This window comes from Eutrema salsugineum, unplaced genomic scaffold (assembly GCF_000478725.1).
Source record: "Eutrema salsugineum unplaced genomic scaffold, Eutsalg1_0 scaffold_6, whole genome shotgun sequence".
NCBI classification, from domain to species: domain Eukaryota; kingdom Viridiplantae; phylum Streptophyta; class Magnoliopsida; order Brassicales; family Brassicaceae; genus Eutrema; species Eutrema salsugineum.
In genome coordinates, this window is record NW_006256547.1 from 3,362,840 (window position 1) to 3,383,615 (window position 20,776).

Consider the following 20,776-nt stretch of genomic DNA (forward strand, 5'->3'; position numbering starts at 1 on the left):
CCCAGCGGAGTAAAATTGCATGAAGTTGAGTAGAGTATAATGCAGCCAAGGATGACTTGCCGGAACGTTAACGTTGTTCATCCATATAAAGATATATTGATATGAAGATGATTATGGTGATGAGCATATTTCTGGCAAGTTGTCCTTCGGCTACATTTTGCTCTCTTCTACTCATGCAAACTCTCCATGGGATATTCTACTTTTTCATTGTTTCAAGTCGACGATGTGAAACTGTACTAACAGGACGTTGGTATTGATCAGAAGTCTAGCATCGGTATAATATATCTTTCTTTTTTTTGAACTATGGTATCATATATCTTTATTTATACATATTATTATTTGATTAATGTTTTTATTTTGTGAAGTTTAACAATATCAAAAGAGGGTTGTTTGTTTCTTAGTACGAAAACTTATTGGAACATATTTAAAAGAGGCTAGATTTTATGCAAAATCTTTGATGAACTAGATATTTTAAAGAAATATGTATAGCTCTAGACAAAAAAAAGATGTAATCATAAGTTACTTAAACTATCCAAGTATATGGAGAGTAAATATCAATGACATCTGATATTGAGTATGGCGACCATTTCATTGCTGTTGCTTTTTCTAACTTCATCGGCCACACGGTTTCCTTGATAATTTTTGTCGCAGTAGGAGAGAGCTTTTGTTTTTTTTGGCGGCTCATAAGTTTCGCTGCGACATGATCGACATGGCCTTACAATAGAACAATTATAATTTCTAAGAGAACGAACCTGCTTGCATTGACCGTCCTAATGTATACATAGATTTATTATGGTCACAACATATACAGATAATACTATAAAGAGAGTGCAAACATCCTCTCAGATATACGTATGGTGTGGTTATTTGGATTTTTTTATATATTGTCAATTATCCTTTTAATATACCGTCTAATATACAATATATAACAAAAAATCAAAATCGCAGGTTGTTTTCTTGGTGATAAACTCAGATGTAATATTACGTAGCAATCAAGGAAATTATATAAAGGCGAAGCAGAAAAGAAGCCGAAATTTGTGGAATATGTTGAAATGTGCGTTGTCGGTTTTGGGAATCTAAGGTACTGTAGGCCGACAAAAGTAAAAATGTATAAAGATTTTGGTCAGGCAATCATAAATCCAAATCTTTGTGCATTTCAACAATGACTCTCATCATCACTTTCCTCTTTAATATGTATCAGCTTTTTACTTACGTGCATTATCATCATGTTCATATGACATCCTCTTTTCTTTTACTTTTTTTTGTTGTTTATAAATTCTGCTGAGAAAATACAGAACCGGATAGGACAGGAACAAAATACCACCATTTACAAGGAAAAGCAAAGACCACTTACTCTCAGTTTTGATATGTTTCTAATAAAGATATCACATGCACAACTACTCATTCAGGCTAATAACTTAATTTATAAGCTGTTGAAGGATTTGTTTAGTATTAGATTGATAATATTTAGAGTAGCTATTTCTTGTTGTGAACTTTTCTAATGATCTAGCTATACAATTTTTACTTCTTTATTCTCTTAACTCATACTGTAAATTTCTTGAATAACTAACATATTAATGTTAAGGTTTGATACATTAACTCTACCAAAAACACTTAAGAACCAAAAGCTAAAAGATAGAGAGAATTGACAAAAATAAACAAAAGCTTAGATTTAAAATCTCACCACCAAGACCTCGACAACTACAGTCTCGTGACCATTGCATTTCTTAAGAATATTATATCTGACTAGCCTAGAATTAGAAACTTGAATTAATACTATATTCTAAAACTAAAATTTCAAAAAATGCTACCTTGAACACTTCCTTAGGATATAATTATATAAATATATCACCATTTATCAGAGAAATTAAATATGTAGCTCGTTTTAAACTATCATGAAAAGTACGGAGAAGAGAATAATGCATCGTCATGCACGTTACTACTACTACTACTAGTGAGATTGCTTTCCTCTCTACTAACGTTTAATATAGCTTCATGCACATGGACTCATACGGTCATACCACATATTCTTCATTAATTTCAGTCGACAATTTTTTGTTTTTTTGCGTGTGAATTGAGTTTCCATATAAGATACGCAAATCAATTTTGACCTTATACTTGCGATTATATACATCTTTCCTTAACCCTTTCTCAAAAAAAAATACATCTTTCCTCGTCGACCGATAATGCATTTACGTATGGTTCTTCTTATTTTGTTTTTCTTTTGTGTGGGGACAACTGACACTTGAGATTTAAGTTGATCGAGACCAGGCATGTCCAAGGAGAAGCAACTGGCACACAAAAAACAATAAAAAAAGGAGACATTGTAGTACTGTTGAATTTGTCGGGTCTATCATGTTCTCCATTGAGTTAAAAAATGATAACTATAATAATCATCAAAAAGCGGTCAATATAAAAAAGCCAAAGATTTGATTAGGGAACTGGGAAATTGAGGAAAGATATGAGAACGGTCTTACCCAAAATGGATAAGGCCATGAAAAGATTCGAGCGTAAGAAGGATATATATATCGAATATGTTAAGATAACACCAATTCAATATAGGAAAGCTGTGATTGATTTTCCCCCCCTTTCCCCATTTGCGTTTTTTTGCAAGTTGACTACTACGTGACACCACTGACGCACATATGAGAATCAGTATTATTATAAAACATACAATTAAATTTTATAAATGAATATTTTTTTTTTGTTAAAGTTGTAAATGAATATTTGATAAATAATTACATAAATACGATAAAAATAATTGAATTTTGATCAATATAAAATCTACTAATATTCAATAAGAAAACGAGATAACATCTTTACTTAGAAATGAATATATGATCTCATTATCTCAATAATATTAATATGCATATCTAGAAACTACTTTTTAGATGGAATAATTATTTAATACATTAGAGACATGATAATTATATATATTAAAGGCTCTTAATGTTGTTTTCAGCTTCAACAATAATTTTAGTAGACATAACTTCTTATACATTTTTTATCTTTTAACATATATCATTTTTATAGGAAAAGTCCAATAGGCTAGTAACATACAATCTTTGATATCCAATATTGTTAATCTTAACCTTAAGTTCATATATGTCGCTTTTCCCAAATGAATTCATATAATTTTTTTATATAACACCACTAAAACATAATTTTCAAAAATTATGAATTAAAAAAAAAAAAAAGAACCCCTCTCTAAAAATTCGAAATAATTAACTAAATGTATGAAATTTAAAGGCTGCATTAAGCCTGTTCAGGGCTGAGCCGAAAAAAAAACTAACTCATGATAGTTATGGGCTACGGCCCATTACAAGCATGAACCCTAATTTTCGTCATCTTCGTCAAACGTGCCCAGAACGAAGAGCTCAGCTCATGATTTTGATGACATCTGCAGTCTGGATCAGGTATGCAATTCTGATTAATTCGAATATTATTTATCCTCAAGGCGTATGCTAATATCTAAGACATTTTTTATGTAGATCTATGTTTCAGCTAAGATCAGAAGCCATTTTCGTATGAATCGTGTCTGTTCACCGAAGTAAAGCATGTTAAGAGCATAGGCCAATGTGTGTTCTCTAATTTCTACAGGAGATTATCCAAAGCTGTATTGCAATTGTGTTTATGCCATTCTTGCGCATCTTCCAGACCAGCAAGCCATTTTCTTCTGCAAGCTTTGTATCTGCTCTCTGTTGCATAGCTTAATCCATGGCTGTAAGTTTGCAGCTTCTCCTCAGTTTGTTTTCTTGTTTATACTAAGTGTTAACTTTTTTGTTTCATAAATTCGGATGCAGCTTCTCATTTCTTGTGGGGAAGTTTCATCTTCCCAATTTACTGTACTTCGCTTACTCAACCAAAGCCTCGATTTTGTAAGCGACAATGTCTCCAGGATCTTTGCTCGTATCTTCACCAATCTAAGGTATCTGAATCATTTCTCTTTTTCTTGATTCATTTATTGGTTTTCATGACCATCTAAGGTCAATCTGTTTGCTGGTTTTCTGCTTTAATGGATTTGCAGGGACTTTGAAATGCGTCTTTCGTGTACTGACCGTCCTCAATCCATTCCTGTCGATCATTCTCACTTGTACACGGAGAACTGGTTTTCTGATAAGAAAGATTATGACCAGAAAGGAGACCCAGAAGCTATTTTCAACGTGCTCGATTCAATCTTGAAAAGTAGTTTGGATCGTCTGGCTTCTTTGAGGTTTATACTTTAACCAGTAACTTATGGTTTGTATCCCTGGCAATTTTTCATCCGTGAATTGCTTCTGATGAGGTCTACAACTTGCTTCTCTTGTAGGGAGAGTGTATGTAGGAGAAAGAGCTTCAGATACGATGAAACTATATCTATGCACACGTCTATAATGAGGGATCTCTGTTTACAAGGGAAGTTGGACGCTGCTCTCTGGCTACGGAAAAAGTTGATACATGGTGGATTTATTCCAGGTTTGATCACACACAATCATCTTTTGAATGGGTTGTGTAAATTAGGTAATATAGAGAAGGCGGATGGGCTTATTAGAGAGATGTGGGAGACGGGTCCTTCTCCCAACTGTATCTCTTATAACACCTTCATCAAGGGTCTTTGCAGTGTTAACAAAGTAGATAAAGCTTTGTATCTTTTCAGTACAATGGATAAATATGGGGTTAAGCCAAATAGAGTGACTTGCAACATAATCGTGCATGCACTTTGCCAGAAAGGTCTTATGGGAAGCACAATTCTTGAAGAGATATTAGATACTAGCCAGGCGAGCGCACCCTTGGATATAGTCACTTGTACCATTCTGATGGATAGTTGTTTTAAGGATGGAAATATAGTTCAAGCCCTTAGGATTTGGAAGGAGATGTCGCAGAAAGAAGTCCCTCCTGATTCAGTTGTGTACAATGTCATTATTCGTGGTTTATGTTCGAGTAAAAAAATAGTAGCTGCTTATGGGTTCATGTGTGACATGGTAAAGAGAGGAGTAACTCCTGATGTGTTCGCTTACAATACTCTAATAAGCGCCTTGTGCAAGGAGGGAAAGTTTGATGAGGCATGTGATATCCATGGTCAGATGCAAAGATGTGGTGTTGCTCCTGATCAGATCTCATACAAAGTTATCATTCAAGGTCTATGTATACACGGAGATGTGGCCAGGGCGAATGAGTTCCTTTCAAGCATGCTAGAAAGTTATCTGCTTCCAGATGTTCTGCTGTGGAATGTGATTATTGATGGTTATGGAAGATACGGAGATACTAGCAGCGCTGTATCTGTTCGAAATCTAATGCTTTCTTACGGTGTTAAACCAAATATTTACACAAACAATGCTTTGATTCATGGGTATGTGAAAGGTGGAAGATTCAATGATGCATGTCAGTTCAAAGATCAAATGAGATATACCAAAATCTACCCGGATGCTACCACCTATAATCTTCTATTAGGTGCTGCTTGTACAATGGGTCGCTTGTGGTTGGCTTTTCAGTTATATGATGAAATGCTGAAGAGAGGATGTCGACCTGATAATATTACTTATACTGAGCTGATTAGAGGGCTCTGTTGGAAGGGTCGGTTGCAGGAGGCTGAAAACCTTTTGTTTAGAATGCAAGCGTCTGGTATAACATTGGATCATGTTCCATATTGGATTCTTGTGAAGAAATATACCAGATTGCGGCGACTAGACAAGGCGTGTTTAGTTTACAAAAAGTGGTTAATGACAAGGAACGGAGAAGCTGCTTGTCCAAGCGACCTAAATCACATGCATACAGAACCGCAGTAATATGCTACTTGAAACAAGAGACAAAAGTTGTAATTATATTCAGATTATGGTGGATGATTTTGGCTCTCGGGATACACACGGCTATTTCTTCAAAAAAACTCCCAGTATATTTTCTTGTCTGAAACTTGACAAGCTGTTCAATGCAAAGAATATGAAAATCTATTGCTTTCAAGCACCATCTTGGCTTATTATTGCATTACATTTTTTCTATTAGATGCTGCTTCATTTACAACAAGATGCTAACATAAGGGCATATATTCTTGTCTTGAACTATAATTTATAAATTGCTGTAAAAACTATCCCAAAAATTTGATGAAGTTAAGAAAGATGCTTGTGTTACAACAATCAGATGTTCACTACAAAAAGGAAGATAGAATCTAAGAAACATATGCAATGCGTCTGAAAACTGCTCTGAAAGTCTGTCCTCCATTCCTGGCAACTTTCTGACCTTCCTCCGTAGCATTACACAGAAGCTCAACAACAGGATCAGAATCGAGCTCTTCTTGTGTCAAAGACTCAAACATTGGATGTTTCTCCAAGCAAGACCTCATCCACTCTCCAAGCTCCTCAACATCAGTGATTGTGTATACAATCCCACCAGCTCTAAGAACATAAGCATACTCATCTAGCAAATGAGTGCTAATCACTCTCCTCCTGTGATTCTTCTCCTTGAAATGTGGATCAGGGAAGAGGAAAAACATCTTGGAAAGCTGTCCTTTCTCAAAGTAATTCGGAATGTACTTCATCGAGTTTGTCCTAACAACAGAGATGTTCTCGTACTGGTCCCCCGAGCTTGTTCTCCTCAAGGCTAAGATCCGTTCCTTGACGTATTCCGTCACTTTGTCTCTCAGCTCCATACCGATCATTAAGGTATCAGGGAAGAGCGTTGCAAGGGAAATGAGAAGGCCACCGAAACCGCATCCGATATCTGCAAACTCAATCTTCTTGGAGATTTTGCTGTTGGCTTCAACGAATTTTGGGAAGTGAAGTGAAAAGTCGACATGAAGCGGGGAAATCGGGATTGGGAAGTGAGAATCGCTAAGTGGGTTACTGTGAGCTCTTGCTCTGTAGAATCGCTTCCGAGGGAGCCCTGTAGATTTGCTGAAGGTCGGTTTCGTCTCACTGTCCATGATCACTTGACACACAAAGATGATAATCGCAGTGAGCGACATAACAAAACATTGTGTTAAAAATAATAAAGGCAGGTTTTTTTCTCCGACACTAAATTACCAAGATCCGAGATCTGATCTACCTTAAGCATTGCGAAAGAAAGGAACTTTGAACAAACAGAGAAAGAATCTGCAAGACCCAGTAAACCCCTAAACCCCAGTTTTTAAAAGTCTCTGTTCACTGAGAAGACAGAGAGAAGGCATGCCTAAGAGAAAACCAGGAGCATGGATCATAGTTAAAAAATACAATACGAACACATAGAAAAAAAAACAAAACAGACTAAGTGGATTACCTGATTCAATCTGCACCTGGAATCAAAATCTTGAGCTCGTTGTTCTTCGCAACCGAACCTCCGAGACAAGCAGAGAGGCAGGGTCTTGGCTAGTAATTAGGGTTCTCCTACATCAAAGGGCCCAAACACATAAATCGTTATTATTGGGCTTACAGCCCATTTTGATCTCAGACAGACCATATACGTGGAACCGTGAGTTGAACTTAATAGGTGATAAAAACAAATTTTCTCTCGTTCATTGTCTAAATTGATCCCTTAATTGATCTGATATGAGACAGACAATACCTAGGCTTATCCTCTTTGTAAGAAAGACAGACTGTGATGATTTATTACAATATTATTTTCAAAATTTGTGCAAATATATATATATATATATATATATATTTTTTTAAAAAAGAAAAATTAGGTTTTTAAATTTGAAAAAAAAATTATAACCAAGAGCTCTCGTAGATAACATAGTTGCAGATGAGGTAAACCATTCTTTTTGGAATGTTTGTATCGATCAATTTCATCAAATAGATTTGATATATTTGTGATGTGAGTCGTATCTGAAGTGATGGACTATTTACCAATTCGTACATACTCCACGACAAAAGAAGAATCATAATGTACATCCCAATTCGTACATACTCCACGACAAAAGAAGAATCATAATGTACATCTACATCTGCATGTCAACATATGAAGAAAGCGAAAACATCACCACACTGCCTTGCTTGCACCAATAACACACAGTGTGTGTTGGACCATGGCTGAAGGATTACAACAGGTAACAAAAGCTAACTCTTCTCTTCATTCCTCATTCCTCATTCCTTTGTTTGTCGAGTTTTTACTTATTATCTATATGATCAGTATCTCCCTGCAGAATCTATCCAACTTGCAAGGCAGATGTTTGCGAGCCTACAGAGGATGTTGCAGATGAGGATGAAAAGTAGTCATTTCACACCGGAAATGGCTCAGATGCTTTATAATACTCTGACATATTGAAACATATAGTGGAAGCAAATATAGTTTGTCAAAAAAAAGAACTTACCTTCATTCTTTTTTTTTTTTTGGCTCAACATAAACTTTCAATACTCCAAATATTGTTACAAAGCACGGTTATCTTCCCCTACATAAGGATTTGGCACTATAGAATACAGTTTGGAAAGTTACATAAAAGAAAGATATAAAAGTTTGAGTTTGGTTGAGTTTCTTTTGCAAAGTGACTGAATATTATAATACTGTCCATTTTCTTCATTATAAACTTGTACCTTGTATTTTTAATCAAAAGTCTCTTCACAATTTGAGTTTGGTTGAGGCTTCATAGAGTTTTTTATTTTATTTTTGGAATGATCATGTGATCATCCTTTTGAACGACTGTTTTATTCAGGTTGCCAATTTGCTGCATTTCAAAAGGCTATGGTGTCCTTCTTGCGTATTTTACATTAGATTTTTAGTTCTTTTAAAAAAAAAAATCTTTTTACAATTGGTCTTCCATATTGATGTTGTAGGTAAGGTAGTCTCTCCAATTTTTGGCTAATCAACATATGTGGACAACACTGGGAACCGTAAACGTTTTCTTGTAATCCATATTAATCGTGTGGACAACATCTGTGGACAATATTCTTTTATGAATCGTGTAGTATAATTTGTTTAAAACCAATATTGTGCAACAAGATACACCAAAAAAAAAAAAAGAAACATAACTCGTGTGAAGAATATAGCTTCCTCAAGGTACATTGTGTCTCGAACGTCTCCCACTATGACTTCCTCTGAAACCACCAGTATTTGACCTTCCAGCGGTTTGAGCATTACCATGCTTCAATGGCACAACTGTTTCCATATACATCAATCTCCCTGGCCAATGCCTCTTCTCCTTAGGAAGACGACGCAGCTGCTGCACCCAAAACGCAACGTATTCTCCTTCTGGATCATAATTCTGTGCCTAAAAGAAACCAAACACACATTTTTAGTTTCTTCTTCATCACTTGCTGCTGGGACCGGAATATTATCCGAATGTACAAAAAACTACTTACTTGCTTGGGAATGCTGAAGTACCGGTCTTCTCGCGGATCATTTCCAACTCCTTCAATGGGAAAAACCAAAATTCCATCTTAATCTAAAGTGTTCATTTCAATCTCATTGTCAATGTTGAATTAGAAACCACAAGTCACAAGCTGTGTTCCCAAGTGGTATGAGTAGCTACCTGCTCCATAGGTCCAATTTCCGTAATTAGAACACGGATCATAGTCCAATAGACATGTCTCAAACCATTCTGCACCCATCCTCCAGTCCAAGCCCATGTCCCGTACCAGAAACGAACAAACAATCTGGAAAACGATTACTCAAATGGATAAACAATCAAATCATTCATGAAAAGGAAATAGCTTATTTTGGCAGCAGAGGGAAGCTAATCAAAATCATCACCTGTCGGCCTCGATTTGACATGAAACCTGTAGTGGATAACTCCTTCATATTTGCATCTATAAGAGGATACCTAAACCAAATATGAGCAGTGAGCCTCAAGCAAAGCATAGTTTTGAATGAAGACGTCTTGAGAAATCATAATATCAAAATACACACCCGGTCTTGCCGTCTCTCCAAGACTCAAACAGCTTCTTATCTTGACTCCATTTCCCTTGCACATTTCTTGGACCACCTACAAAGAACATATGCTATTTAAAGTTCACTTTTTTGACCAAAAAAACAAAAATTTCACTGTAACCACACTTAGCAAATAAGCTCTTAAACCACTTTGTCAGGTAAGGATCGTTACCTAGATGGAAGAGGGAGTTCCCACACTTGATTGAAAGAAATCTAAAGTAATCCCTCCATATTAATTCAAACAGCACCCTGGAAACATATATTAATCTAATCAATTGGGAAGTTAAAACCAAGAGTTAAGAGAGTGCAACAGAGATTTTAAATTCAACATACCAGTATGTTGAATTATTTGCTACTCTTTCTCTTTCATATCTTTGAACCTGAATATTTTTCAATTACGACATAAGCGAAATCTGCTACATATATGTTTTGGGACACTGACTAAAGGTTTGAATGCTCTGACCTCTTCGTAGATAAACCGAGGAGAGATACACCCAAAGGCAAGCCACGGAGAGAATTTCGTGGAATAATCAGGTCCCAACATTCCGTTCCTCGTCTCTTTGTATACTTTCAAAAGATCCTACACTAAATATGACATACAACATTATGTAAACACATAAATAACTCCAACAGGTAGAGCTCAGGATTTGATCTTGCCTTCTTCCAAAAGTACTCAAAGACTCTGCCTACGCCTGCGCTTTCACCACCCACGAATCGCATTCCTCTGGTCACCTGTATCAACATACATATAAAGACTTTAACTAATAAAGAATGCATTTTTACTTCCGTTTCTCTCTCTTGTTTCACCAGAAGAGCTTCTCAGATAAAACTCACCTCTTGTGGCTCAATTCCAAGCTGACCAAGAGTTGGAACATCTCCCCAGTTATCAACAGAAGGTGTTGGCCCTAGAGACATTGGAATGCGAGTGGAGCTTCTGATCCTACACTTGGCTTCCACGGACTACAAGCGTTTTTTCAAACAGAAACAAACATCGAGATATCAAATAACTATCAAATATCTTCCCTAACATTATGGTGTGTCAACTCAATTATCCGATTCTTTATTCAACTCTATGACTTCATATGATATGTACGAAAAGATGAATCATACCTTACGAAACTGAGTGTAGATATCAGGCAAATCAAAAACATCAAATGGAAGATCATCTTTGTGGTACATCGTGCTTCCCCAAAGGAGCTCAAGCTTAGTGCCATTTCCAGCCCCTTTCAAAGCCTGACTCACAAGTCTTTCAACCTGTAGCTCCTCACTGCACGTTTCTTTATGAGCAAACACCTGAAGATATAAAATATTAACCACATTTCATTTCCCTTAGAGAGCTCTGAAACTTTGGAAAACTTCATCAAAAAAGACTTAACTGTATGAGCTCCAAAGTCTTTGGCAAGAGAAGGAAGAATGTCTTCGGGTTTGCCACTCCGAATAAAAAGATTCAATCCTCTTTTCATCAGATTCTTTCTCAAATCAGCCAAACATTCCATAAGAAAAGCACTTCTCAACGCTGAAAGATTGAATGATCAGATCAAACCATCGATTTCAGAGGCAATTGATTTTGAGATTGGGACATTACCTCCGGTTTTGGGGAAGGCGAAGAAATGAGTCGTGTGAAAGAGACGAGGATCAAGACAGTAAACGGGCAAAAGGGTGTCAGAGGAAGCCCAAGCTCTGTACAAAGCGTCGTTGTCAAGCACTCTAAGATCGTTTCTAAACCAGAGAATCGCGGTTCCTTTGCCGTTTCTCTTCGCTGAAGAAGGCAATGCGTATCTCTCAAACGTTTTTCCGGCGACGGAGTCCATCTCTTCCTCGTCGAGCCCAGGAACACGGTAGATATGGCCGTTCATTTTTGCGGCGGAGCAGAGGAACAGAGAAGATATGTGTTTCGGTTTCGATTGATGGTGGAGGTGAAGGCTGAATCTGCGAAGTGGGTTTGAAAGCGTAGACGAGAGCGACGAAGCCGCCATTTGCGGATGCTTTGTAAAGTGTAACGTCATCCACTTTTTTGACGAGTGTGAGTGAGACACGTGGCGTTGGCTCGTGGACTGTGACGTGGCGGATGTGTAGCCTTTTGTCTGGATCTGGTAGAGTTGTGTCGTTCTGTAAGAAAAGTAGAGAATTGAAGAGGACGATGGTCACGTGCATCTAAATATACCACGTGACATTATTTAAAAAGAGATGGGCTTCGTTGTTTTAGGCCCATTGAGCAGATAAAAACGCTGAAAATGAAAAGGTAGAGTACTTTTTTTTTTGTCTATTTTCAAATCAAATCATTTTTGGCATTTTATGAAAAAAATACCATCGTATATTTTCATCGATCTAAATTAAATATGAATAAGGTATTAGTGAAAAGTTAATTTTTATTGCAAATAGTCTAATAATATTCTTTTACTCGAATATTAAGGATGACCTGCCCAAATGTTATGCGAAACCTAATTATGTAGGAATATTTGCTACATTTAATGTCCGAAGGAGTAATGAAACGACAAGTTTAAAACTTGTTAATTAATGGTTATAAAATTCTATGCCTTATACCTTATGTAATATATGTAACACTCTTCACTTTGATTATGGTTGCTCATAATAAAATAATCAGAAGTTAAAAAAAAAAAAATAGTTATAAACTTCTATGCCTTTAAGGCTTTAATCCGTCATCCAACATTTATTTAGTGGAATATATATAGATCGATAGATGCGCCTTTAAATGTATATGTGTGTCTGCATCTCTACATTCTATTAGTTATAATTTCCTTATATCTTATGACTGTATTTTTAAAATTTTAATTACAAAAACCAATATTATAAATTTATAAAGAAATGTTATTAAAATTCTACACGTCGAAGAAAAAATAATCTAGTGTAACTTAAAGATGCATTCGACCGATGAGTCGATGATATTGACGCATACATAAGGTTATTGCGTACGTGCACTAATACAATCATCGATTGGCTATGCTAGAATACTATTTATATGTTAGGGAAGTGAATGTTGTTAAATTTTCCTAATGTCGAATACTTAATTTTCTTTATAAGAATCAACTTAAGAGATAGAGATTCGCCTACCATTATCGTATGCGTGATTCTCTTACCACTGCGATTCGTCACTATGTAGCCCCACCATTAGGTTTATTGTCCAGGGTTATTTAATTATTGATTTGTCGCTTAAAAGGTGACTGAGTGAATTGGATGACAATGTTTAATCAGAAAGAAATGTGCTTATAATTGCTGGAATCGGGAAGGATGCTAAAGTAACATTAACCGCCGGATTAAATAAGAAAAAATATTGTATGCATGATGACATGAGATTGAGGGATAATACATTATTAAAACAATGATTTGTTCAGTTGTAATATCTATGTAACACTTTGTTTGAGGTAAAAACAAAAACAAAAAATTGGAATGTAGTTAAGTTTTTGTTTTGTTGTGTTCAAATGAAAAAGTTAAGTTTTTCTTGATATATTCAACATTTTTGATGGAAATGTTTTTGATAGTAATTTAAGACATATATATGTGAAATAGCCATGGAGCAGCCGCGCAGGCGACAGATTTTCCATTCCAAAAATAAATGGCTCCCGAATTATCATACATCGGTAACGAAAAGATTGGTTGTTCCATCGTCGTTCGCGGCTTTTACCAAACTGTAAGTATTGGCTAGTTTGTTGACAAAAGTATCCGCATCTCTTAAAAACAACATGACAACATTTTTTAGCAACATAATTTGTAGCAAATAATGTTAGTAACTAAAGCAACCAAATTTTGATAGATTTAGGGATGAATTTGTAATGATGTGTCGCTATGTCTAATTTTTTCATGTAAAATCATAGGTGTTCAGTTTTATATAAATTTATATTTGTTATACCAAAGGGACAATTTTTATTTATATTCATATTACTAAATGCTAGTATAATAATATGTGATCACAGAAGTACAGTAGTAAAATTTTATACTATTTTCTTACTAAAAAGAGATTATTCTTCTAATTTCCTATGTGAGATTCGATCAATAGATATATAACATAGATTTAGATTTCGTTTTAATTTTCATAAAGTCACTTTAATTGGTTTACGTCAATTTTGTGTTACACTTTAATGTGAGTTATTTTCTTAAATAACATGTTTTTTTTTCGAAGTAAAAATTACATGTTATAAGTTACAAGAGTATTTTCAACAAATTAATTGATCCATTTTTTTAATTAGCATGTTAGTCACCAGTTTTGTGTTATCTTCTCAAATAACATGTTTTTTTCTAAGAAAAAGCTACATGTTACAACTTACAAGGGTATTTTCAACAAATTATTTGATCCATTTTTTTAATTAGCATGTTAGTCACCAGGTTCGTGTTGTTTCACCACACCAAAAAACCATTTCTTATCATAATTATAAAAGATATATTTGTCACGTTCAGAAGAATACTTTTCGTCGTGATGTGATATAGACCCTCTTCTTACGGCTCTATAAAAACAATTCCACACACAACTCTCTTCTCTAAAAAAACATACTAAACCATCCCATACGTACACTTTCTATTTCTCTCTCTCAAGAAGATCATGTCAGGCGTGTGGGTGTTCAAGAACGGAGTGATAAGGCTTGTGGAGAACCCTAACCAGTCAGGAGCCGACACACACAGCCGAAGGAAAGTGATGGTCTATTTACCGACAGGAGAAGTGGTCTCATCTTACTCGACGCTCGGACAGATCCTCCAGGGTCTTGGGTGGGAGAGATACTTTGGCGGTGGCGACGCAGACCTCCTCCAATTCCACAAACGCTCATCCATTGATCTCATCTCTCTTCCTAAAGATTTCACCAAATTCAATTCCGTTTACATGTACGATATCGTCGTCAAGAACCCTAACTACTTTCACGTCCGAGACTCCCATTGAAACTTTTTTTTTTGTTTTTTGTGTTTTGTGTGTGTGTTGTTTGGTTTAACAATTTGGTGTTTTTTTTTGGGTTTCTATTTTTAGTTGCATGTGCATGTTTTATTTGTTGCTGACGTTAAAAGTTGTGTAATTGTGTATGTAATCGTGGCTTGATGAAAGTTGAGATTAAGAAGAGTGTTGGATCAGGGAGAATTCAATTAGAGGTTTTAAATTCATTAATTCTTATTCGATGATGACCGGTTGTATCGATCGTCACAACATTGTTGAAAAAATATTCTCTTTGGCTCAGTTGATCTCAAAAGCATTTCTAATTCTATTTTTAATCCAAAACCCATATGTAGAGATGATATTTTTTTCTATTAAAGTTGTACTGACGAAATGGTGACGTGACAGATAAATTTCATATTCAAGTATATGTCGTTAAGATATCTCAAATCCACATTTAGGTTGAGCTTTCAGATTTATAAAAATATCGTTCGTCCAAAAAAAAATAAATCATGGGAAAATTTGTCATAATATATCGACTGTACCGAATTGGAAATTTACAACTACAAACTCTATATACCATTTGACAAAGGAAATCTCAAATAGTGCGTCCTGCTTCATATCACTACAATCATAAAATCATGACTTTGTACCTCAAAAAAAAAGAGTGATGCTAATTGAAACAATTCATGGAGGTGCATGTAATGATGATACCCTAATTGTTTAACCAACTATACTTCTTTATGATATGCAATCACATCGTTGACGAGCCTTGTCAAAAACATCCACATAAACGTAAGCAACAAACCACAGGCACAGTGGTTCACGTGAAGTCATGAACAAAGCACTCAGCGAACCTACAAGAAACCGAAACGTGTCTAAAGGGACATTGCATTGAGAAACACTTCCCACCCTCGAGGAGCACTACTCACGTGGCCGAAGCTTTAATATCGTCGACACACACACAATCCCCTATATTGACATAAATAGACATACATGTATAGGGCTATAGGAGTGTTGTCTATGACAAGTATTAGTACGGTGTATATATAGAAGGAAAAAATTCAACAGCGAGGGACATGGATTTGTGGAAGTTCTTCTAATGTATTGTCGACGTGGCATGTTGAAGTCCATAAGAAGTAGGGCTAAGCTAACATAGGCCACTTTGAGAAACTAGTTTAGGAGACATCACATCTTCTTCTGGCCTCATAAAGAAAAGCGTACTGCAGTGTCATGATAAACGATAGGACCTGTCATTACTGAAACATTATTCGATTAACTTGCATTTTATTATACATTTTCCCTATCAATACTACGTTTGACAATAAGTAGCCTGTCTAGACTCATTACCTATGCTTGGACTGAGCCAAAAAAAACCATAGTAATGATATTCCTTTTTGATTTTCATATACGTTTTACTTTTTGGTTATTCATTCAAAGTAAAGCATCCATTATATCTTGACGATATGGGTTTTTTTAAAAAAATTTGTTCTTTTTTAAAAAAAAAAATTGTTCTTGAAAATGTTGTAGTATGGTCTGTGTAATTGTATCTTCCTTTAGTAAATATTTTGTTTTCTACGCGTGGATTAGGTATGATTATTGTTTGATTAACAATTGTTGAGATTAGCAAAAATCAAAACTGGAAGAAAATTGAAAACTTTAGAGAAAAATGTATCAATGCAAATACCCGTTTTCAGGGTTTATTTAATATTGTGTGAATGAGAGAATATTAATACTTAAAACTATATTTATAACGTCCCAAAACTTGATTTCAATAGGATTAGTAAACATATTTATTTTTTATGTCATATATACAATATTTTTTTTATGAATCTTTTTCCTACATTAAAAGAACAACCGTGAATTCAAAACATGTTCTGTTGGATCCGGTCCTATGCGTACGTGACCTTGAAAAAGTATGGTACAAAACATCAATGATATTGACGCTGGACTATTAAACTTGTTTTAAGTTTCCTCGTTTGTATACAATTTCCGTATTTGTAACCAACTCACGGTGGAATGGTTGAAAGATTCATTTATGCGATTTCAATATGATAAATCAGTAACTCCATTATGGACGTTTTCAATAGCAAGAACATCGAATATTTCTCTGGTTTCTGAGATTGATATAGACTTCGGTCTGATTTTCTGGTAGTTATTAATGAAAAGTTAAGTAAGGTAATGGGCTAATTCTTTATTTCCTTTGACCGTTTTCAGCCGATTTGAAGGAGAATGAAGAGTGCAGTAAGAGTATAAATGGAATCAAACTAATTGGTTTGAATTTTCAATTATAATGTTAAATCTGTAAACAGGTGGAAGAAGGAATTTGTCCACCTGGTCTTATTTTCCATTAATTGCCAATTGTGTATAAGTAAAGAAAGAAAAAAATTATGTACAGAGAAGAGATGGCAAGATCGTGGAAGTAGAGACAAGCCCTTTGGTGAGTGTATTTTCTATCAACATGAAAATGGCTGTGGCTGAGATTCAGCAGAGGTTTTGCAGATAGGACACCAATTCTTCATCCGAAGCCACTGTTGTGCGCAGCTCACGTGGTACATATGTTGGCAAGGCAAATTCCCTACTTCATCTCCATCAACATACTCTTCCTACATATTTAACAGAAAACCCTCTTTTGAGTTTCTTTTCTTCTAAATACCTTCAAGCAACCATTTGAGAATTGAGAGTAGACTCAGAGAAGAGAGAATCAACAATATACCTGGCAAATACTGCATTTGACATCATCATCTTTGTTCAGGCAAATGCCACCGGATTCATCTATTGGACGGTAAATGCTTGACTTCAGGCTTTTCAGCAGCGCTTCCTCGCTTAGAGCAGTGCTCACTGTTCCCATTTTTTCCTCCAATGCTAATAGCTCCTGCAAGAATTTTAACTTTCATATCCTCAAAGCCAATTACTTGAACACGACCATAAACTAAATTACATATCAAGTAAGACTAACCTCATACGACATGTTATCAATGTCAAGCCTCATATCTCTATGCTGATCGTGGAAGCTGCTTACACCATTTAATAACAGATTGGTCTCTAAAACAACCAATTGCTGCAAGGGGGAAAAAAAAGCAGAAGAATCGTCAAGATAAAACTCTGAATTCATACATAACTTCTTCATGACAAAGGTCCAAACATCTAAATCACCTCGTATGTAAGCTCTTCGTCTTGTTCAATCCTTTCCAGAGCCAGCAAAACCTGCAACATCGTGAAAAAAGCATTTGAGTTGTGTTACCAAGACGCTGGATAACATAAACATAGCAGGGGCTTATGATTACTACCTCTGCAACTCCATTCATATTATAACGTCTGAAACCATCACGGTTCATCAAAGAGCGAGAAAGGCTGGCTTCTGAAGGGCTTCCAGGGATCATCAAGCTACGTAATCTGCCATTGCTACTGATTGGCCTATTGTAACTATTTGAAGGACTATGCGAAACTTCAGCAGATCTAGAAGGATTGAGATCAGCCCGTTTTGCACGCTGAGGCGCTTGTGAAGTTGTAACCGCTCCAGAAGAACGCCCTGTTCTACCACAAAAACCAGACGATGATCTCCTAGTACTACTTGAAACAACACTGTTGTCCCTAACACTTGGGAGATTTCTGTTCCTCCTAGATTCAGACATGGTGATGCCACTGCCAAGAGAGGATCTCTGATTCTTTACCTCAACCACTGATCTATCCGTCTTATTCCCTCTGCTTGAAGAGCTGCTCTCTCCATCAGAGTTTTTCTTTCTAAATATATTGCTGTTTCTTGTCAGGTTTGAAACGGAAGGAAGAACATCAGAGCCAGTTTTGCACCTCAAGTCTCTCAATCCATTCTTGTTCGCACTAGCTCTTGCTTCTCGGGTGACCAGATCAGGTCTCTTCTGTATGCTTCTGCTTGAACTTCCTGCTTCGGTCACAACTTCTCTAAAGACACTATTTTCAGAATGAGCATTGATAGTGCTTTCTTTGGTCTTTCCACGTGGAAGGGCACGCTCAGTCACGGCTGCCTCGTCATGAACACTGCTACTCTCTAAAGAATCTGTGTCCAAAAGAGAAGATATTTGTCTCCTACCGGTAACTTTGGAGGCCTTTTTCAAGCCACCAAATCCACTCGTACTTCGAGATGAACTCCCTACGGTTTCCTTTCCGTTTGAGATAGATCGAGACGAAAATAAGGTAGATTTTGGTTTGTGATCAATTGGGGTTTCCTTGGTAGAACTTAACCGGGAACTGCAACCGATTCGGCTGCAGATAGGGACACCTTTATCATCTTTCTTCTTCATATTCTCATGCAGAACAAGGCCACTTGCTTTTCGAGGCATAATCTGTCCGGATGTTCTTTTACCCTTAAATCCATCCATGCGTAAAAGACACCCTTACTCTGTAATGACAACAAGCTTATTTCAGATAACTTGGATTCTCTATCTAGAACTGCATCAGGCCTTTAGGAGAGAACATAAAGGAGAACAGAGGAGCACAAAACAACAACAACAAGAAGAAGATAAAAAAACGCTTACGAGAAGAACATATAACTTGATGAACCATAAACATCCGGCTTCAAAGCTAAGTCAGTGATTGTTAAAGAAAACCAAATGAGAGAAAAGAGGGAAGCTAAAGAGAAGACGACCATCCAAGACAAAGAACAACAAAAAAAGAAGGGTCTCGTTTCGATTTACACGGACTTTCCATAAACACGACGAGTTTCCCCGTGATTCAAGCTTCTCCATGAAAAAAAAAAAAAACGAAACTTTAATCAAGAAGGCATATGTAGAGACTATTCTCCCAATCAAATTCAAGAATCAGAACCACACGGACTAGTTCAAGGCTTCAAGCCAAGGGTGAAAAAAAGTAAATTTAAATCGAATAAATTTTTCATTGAATTTACGTAATCATTCAGCGAACAAGCAAATAAATTTAGCAAGATTAAAAATTGAATTCAAAGGAAACATCATCAATCAACAACGATAAAAAAAGTTTTATGGGTTTTCTCTCTTGTGATTACCGTAGCGAAAGAGTGAAAGCAGGGGCGGGAGAGAAAAACCAAAATTCTGGCAATAACTTTTTCAGACAGATATCTCTTCTCCGAAGAAACGTGGAATGAGAGAGATGCGAAGGCGTAATCTTCCAAATCCGTATTTGTAAATATTTTGTGATTAGTATCGGAGAAGAAGAAGAAGAAGTGGCGTAGCAAAGGCGAAACAGCGGTCGGAGTGATCGGATCCGTTGATTTTGGGTTTCGTTGAGTGAAGCCTGAGATGGACGGCTTAGATATATTACGGAGCCTGAGATATTACGAAACGGCACCGTTTCTAATTTGGGTCTCGTGGACGGAATCAATATTATATATTACAATTTTAATCCCTTTTTTGTGTCTACATGAAAAAGGTTGAAAAGTGGTGTTTAGGAAACATAGGATTAATAAAGGGTGGGGAAAATATTAAATTACACCATTAATAGTCGTATAGATATAGATATTTTTTTTTTGTGTTGTGATAGTCGTATGTATTTTTTTTTTGTTGTTGTTGTTGTAATAGTCGTATGTATAGTCATGATGTCAACAAATTATATTGTGAACAAAAAAATTTCGGATTTTTTTTTTTTACGTGAGAGGGAAGGATTACGTAAATTTCATTGTAATTACAAACGGCTTTCACAAATCATACCCATAAGAATTCATAAAGTATTGTTGAGATGATAGTTTCATAATTTCTATTTGGTATCGATATTAAAAGGAGTCGTTTCTGAGATAAATAAAAATAACTATTAAAGGAAAGACGACGTGAGAAGATGCAAATTAGATAGATCCACATCCATGATGGAAACGAAAACATATTAATAAACTTGGAAAGAGAATAATAATATACTGTATAGATAAATAATTAATGGAAGACATCAAAGTCATTGGTTTGTTTATTAATTTAATATTTTTAATCGACCTTTTCAGTGAAAGAAAAGGGAATAATAATGGAAGAGGGAGAAAGATGAGGAGAGGGTTATTGTATGGGCCCAAGTCCAAGCCGGAGCATAATGGGCCCACCGTCTCTATGAAAACGGGGAAATCAGGGGAGCGTGAGGAGCACGCGCCATCACGGC

General features: G+C 35.9%; 5 protein-coding genes across 6 annotated transcripts; 2 read left to right on the plus strand and 3 right to left on the minus strand.

Moving 5' to 3' along the window:
* Positions 1-3,797: 3,797 nt before the first annotated feature.
* LOC18011819 (pentatricopeptide repeat-containing protein At5g24830) lies at positions 3,798-5,955 on the plus strand. Its single transcript, XM_024151755.1, has 3 exons — positions 3,798-3,928; positions 4,028-4,213; positions 4,310-5,955. Exons 1-3 carry the CDS (start codon positions 3,798-3,800, stop codon positions 5,763-5,765), a joined length of 1,773 nt encoding a protein of 590 aa, XP_024007523.1. The 3' UTR covers positions 5,766-5,955.
* A 67-nt stretch (positions 5,956-6,022) lies between these two features.
* On the minus strand, positions 6,023-7,330 carry LOC18011820 (tRNA (guanine-N(7)-)-methyltransferase). 2 transcript variants are annotated; one of them, XM_006394673.2, is made up of 3 exons: positions 7,228-7,301; positions 7,018-7,140; positions 6,023-6,900 (listed from the first exon to the last, which is right to left on the minus strand). In XM_006394673.2, exon 3 carries the CDS (start codon positions 6,893-6,895, stop codon positions 6,143-6,145), a length of 753 nt encoding a protein of 250 aa, XP_006394735.1. In that variant the 5' UTR covers positions 6,896-6,900; positions 7,018-7,140; positions 7,228-7,301; the 3' UTR covers positions 6,023-6,142. The 2 variants fall into 2 exon arrangements, with proteins under 2 accessions (XP_006394735.1, XP_006394736.1); XM_006394674.2 differs by lacking the exon at positions 7,018-7,140 and having other exon boundaries at positions 7,228-7,330.
* A 1,505-nt stretch (positions 7,331-8,835) lies between these two features.
* Positions 8,836-11,789, minus strand: LOC18012500 (cryptochrome DASH, chloroplastic/mitochondrial). Its single transcript, XM_006394675.2, has 13 exons — positions 11,399-11,789; positions 11,190-11,329; positions 10,924-11,106; positions 10,648-10,773; positions 10,471-10,545; positions 10,277-10,393; positions 10,147-10,193; positions 9,986-10,062; positions 9,793-9,868; positions 9,637-9,706; positions 9,416-9,539; positions 9,246-9,295; positions 8,836-9,154 (listed from the first exon to the last, which is right to left on the minus strand). Exons 1-13 carry the CDS (start codon positions 11,787-11,789, stop codon positions 8,939-8,941), a joined length of 1,692 nt encoding a protein of 563 aa, XP_006394737.2. The 3' UTR covers positions 8,836-8,938.
* Positions 11,790-14,365: 2,576 nt separating this feature from the next.
* Positions 14,366-14,803, plus strand: LOC18012745 (flowering-promoting factor 1). Its single transcript, XM_006394676.2, has one exon. The coding sequence runs from the start codon at positions 14,369-14,371 to the stop codon at positions 14,699-14,701; it is 333 nt and encodes a 110-aa protein (XP_006394738.1). The 5' UTR covers positions 14,366-14,368; the 3' UTR covers positions 14,702-14,803.
* Positions 14,804-16,956: 2,153 nt separating this feature from the next.
* Positions 16,957-19,922, minus strand: LOC18011746 (probable E3 ubiquitin-protein ligase RHG1A). The gene is made up of 6 exons (XM_006394677.2): positions 19,686-19,922; positions 17,977-19,064; positions 17,843-17,893; positions 17,646-17,747; positions 17,403-17,561; positions 16,957-17,292 (listed from the first exon to the last, which is right to left on the minus strand). The coding sequence occupies exons 2-6, from the start codon at positions 19,042-19,044 to the stop codon at positions 17,143-17,145; spliced, it is 1,530 nt and encodes a 509-aa protein (XP_006394739.1). The 5' UTR covers positions 19,045-19,064; positions 19,686-19,922; the 3' UTR covers positions 16,957-17,142.
* Positions 19,923-20,776: the final 854 nt, after the last annotated feature.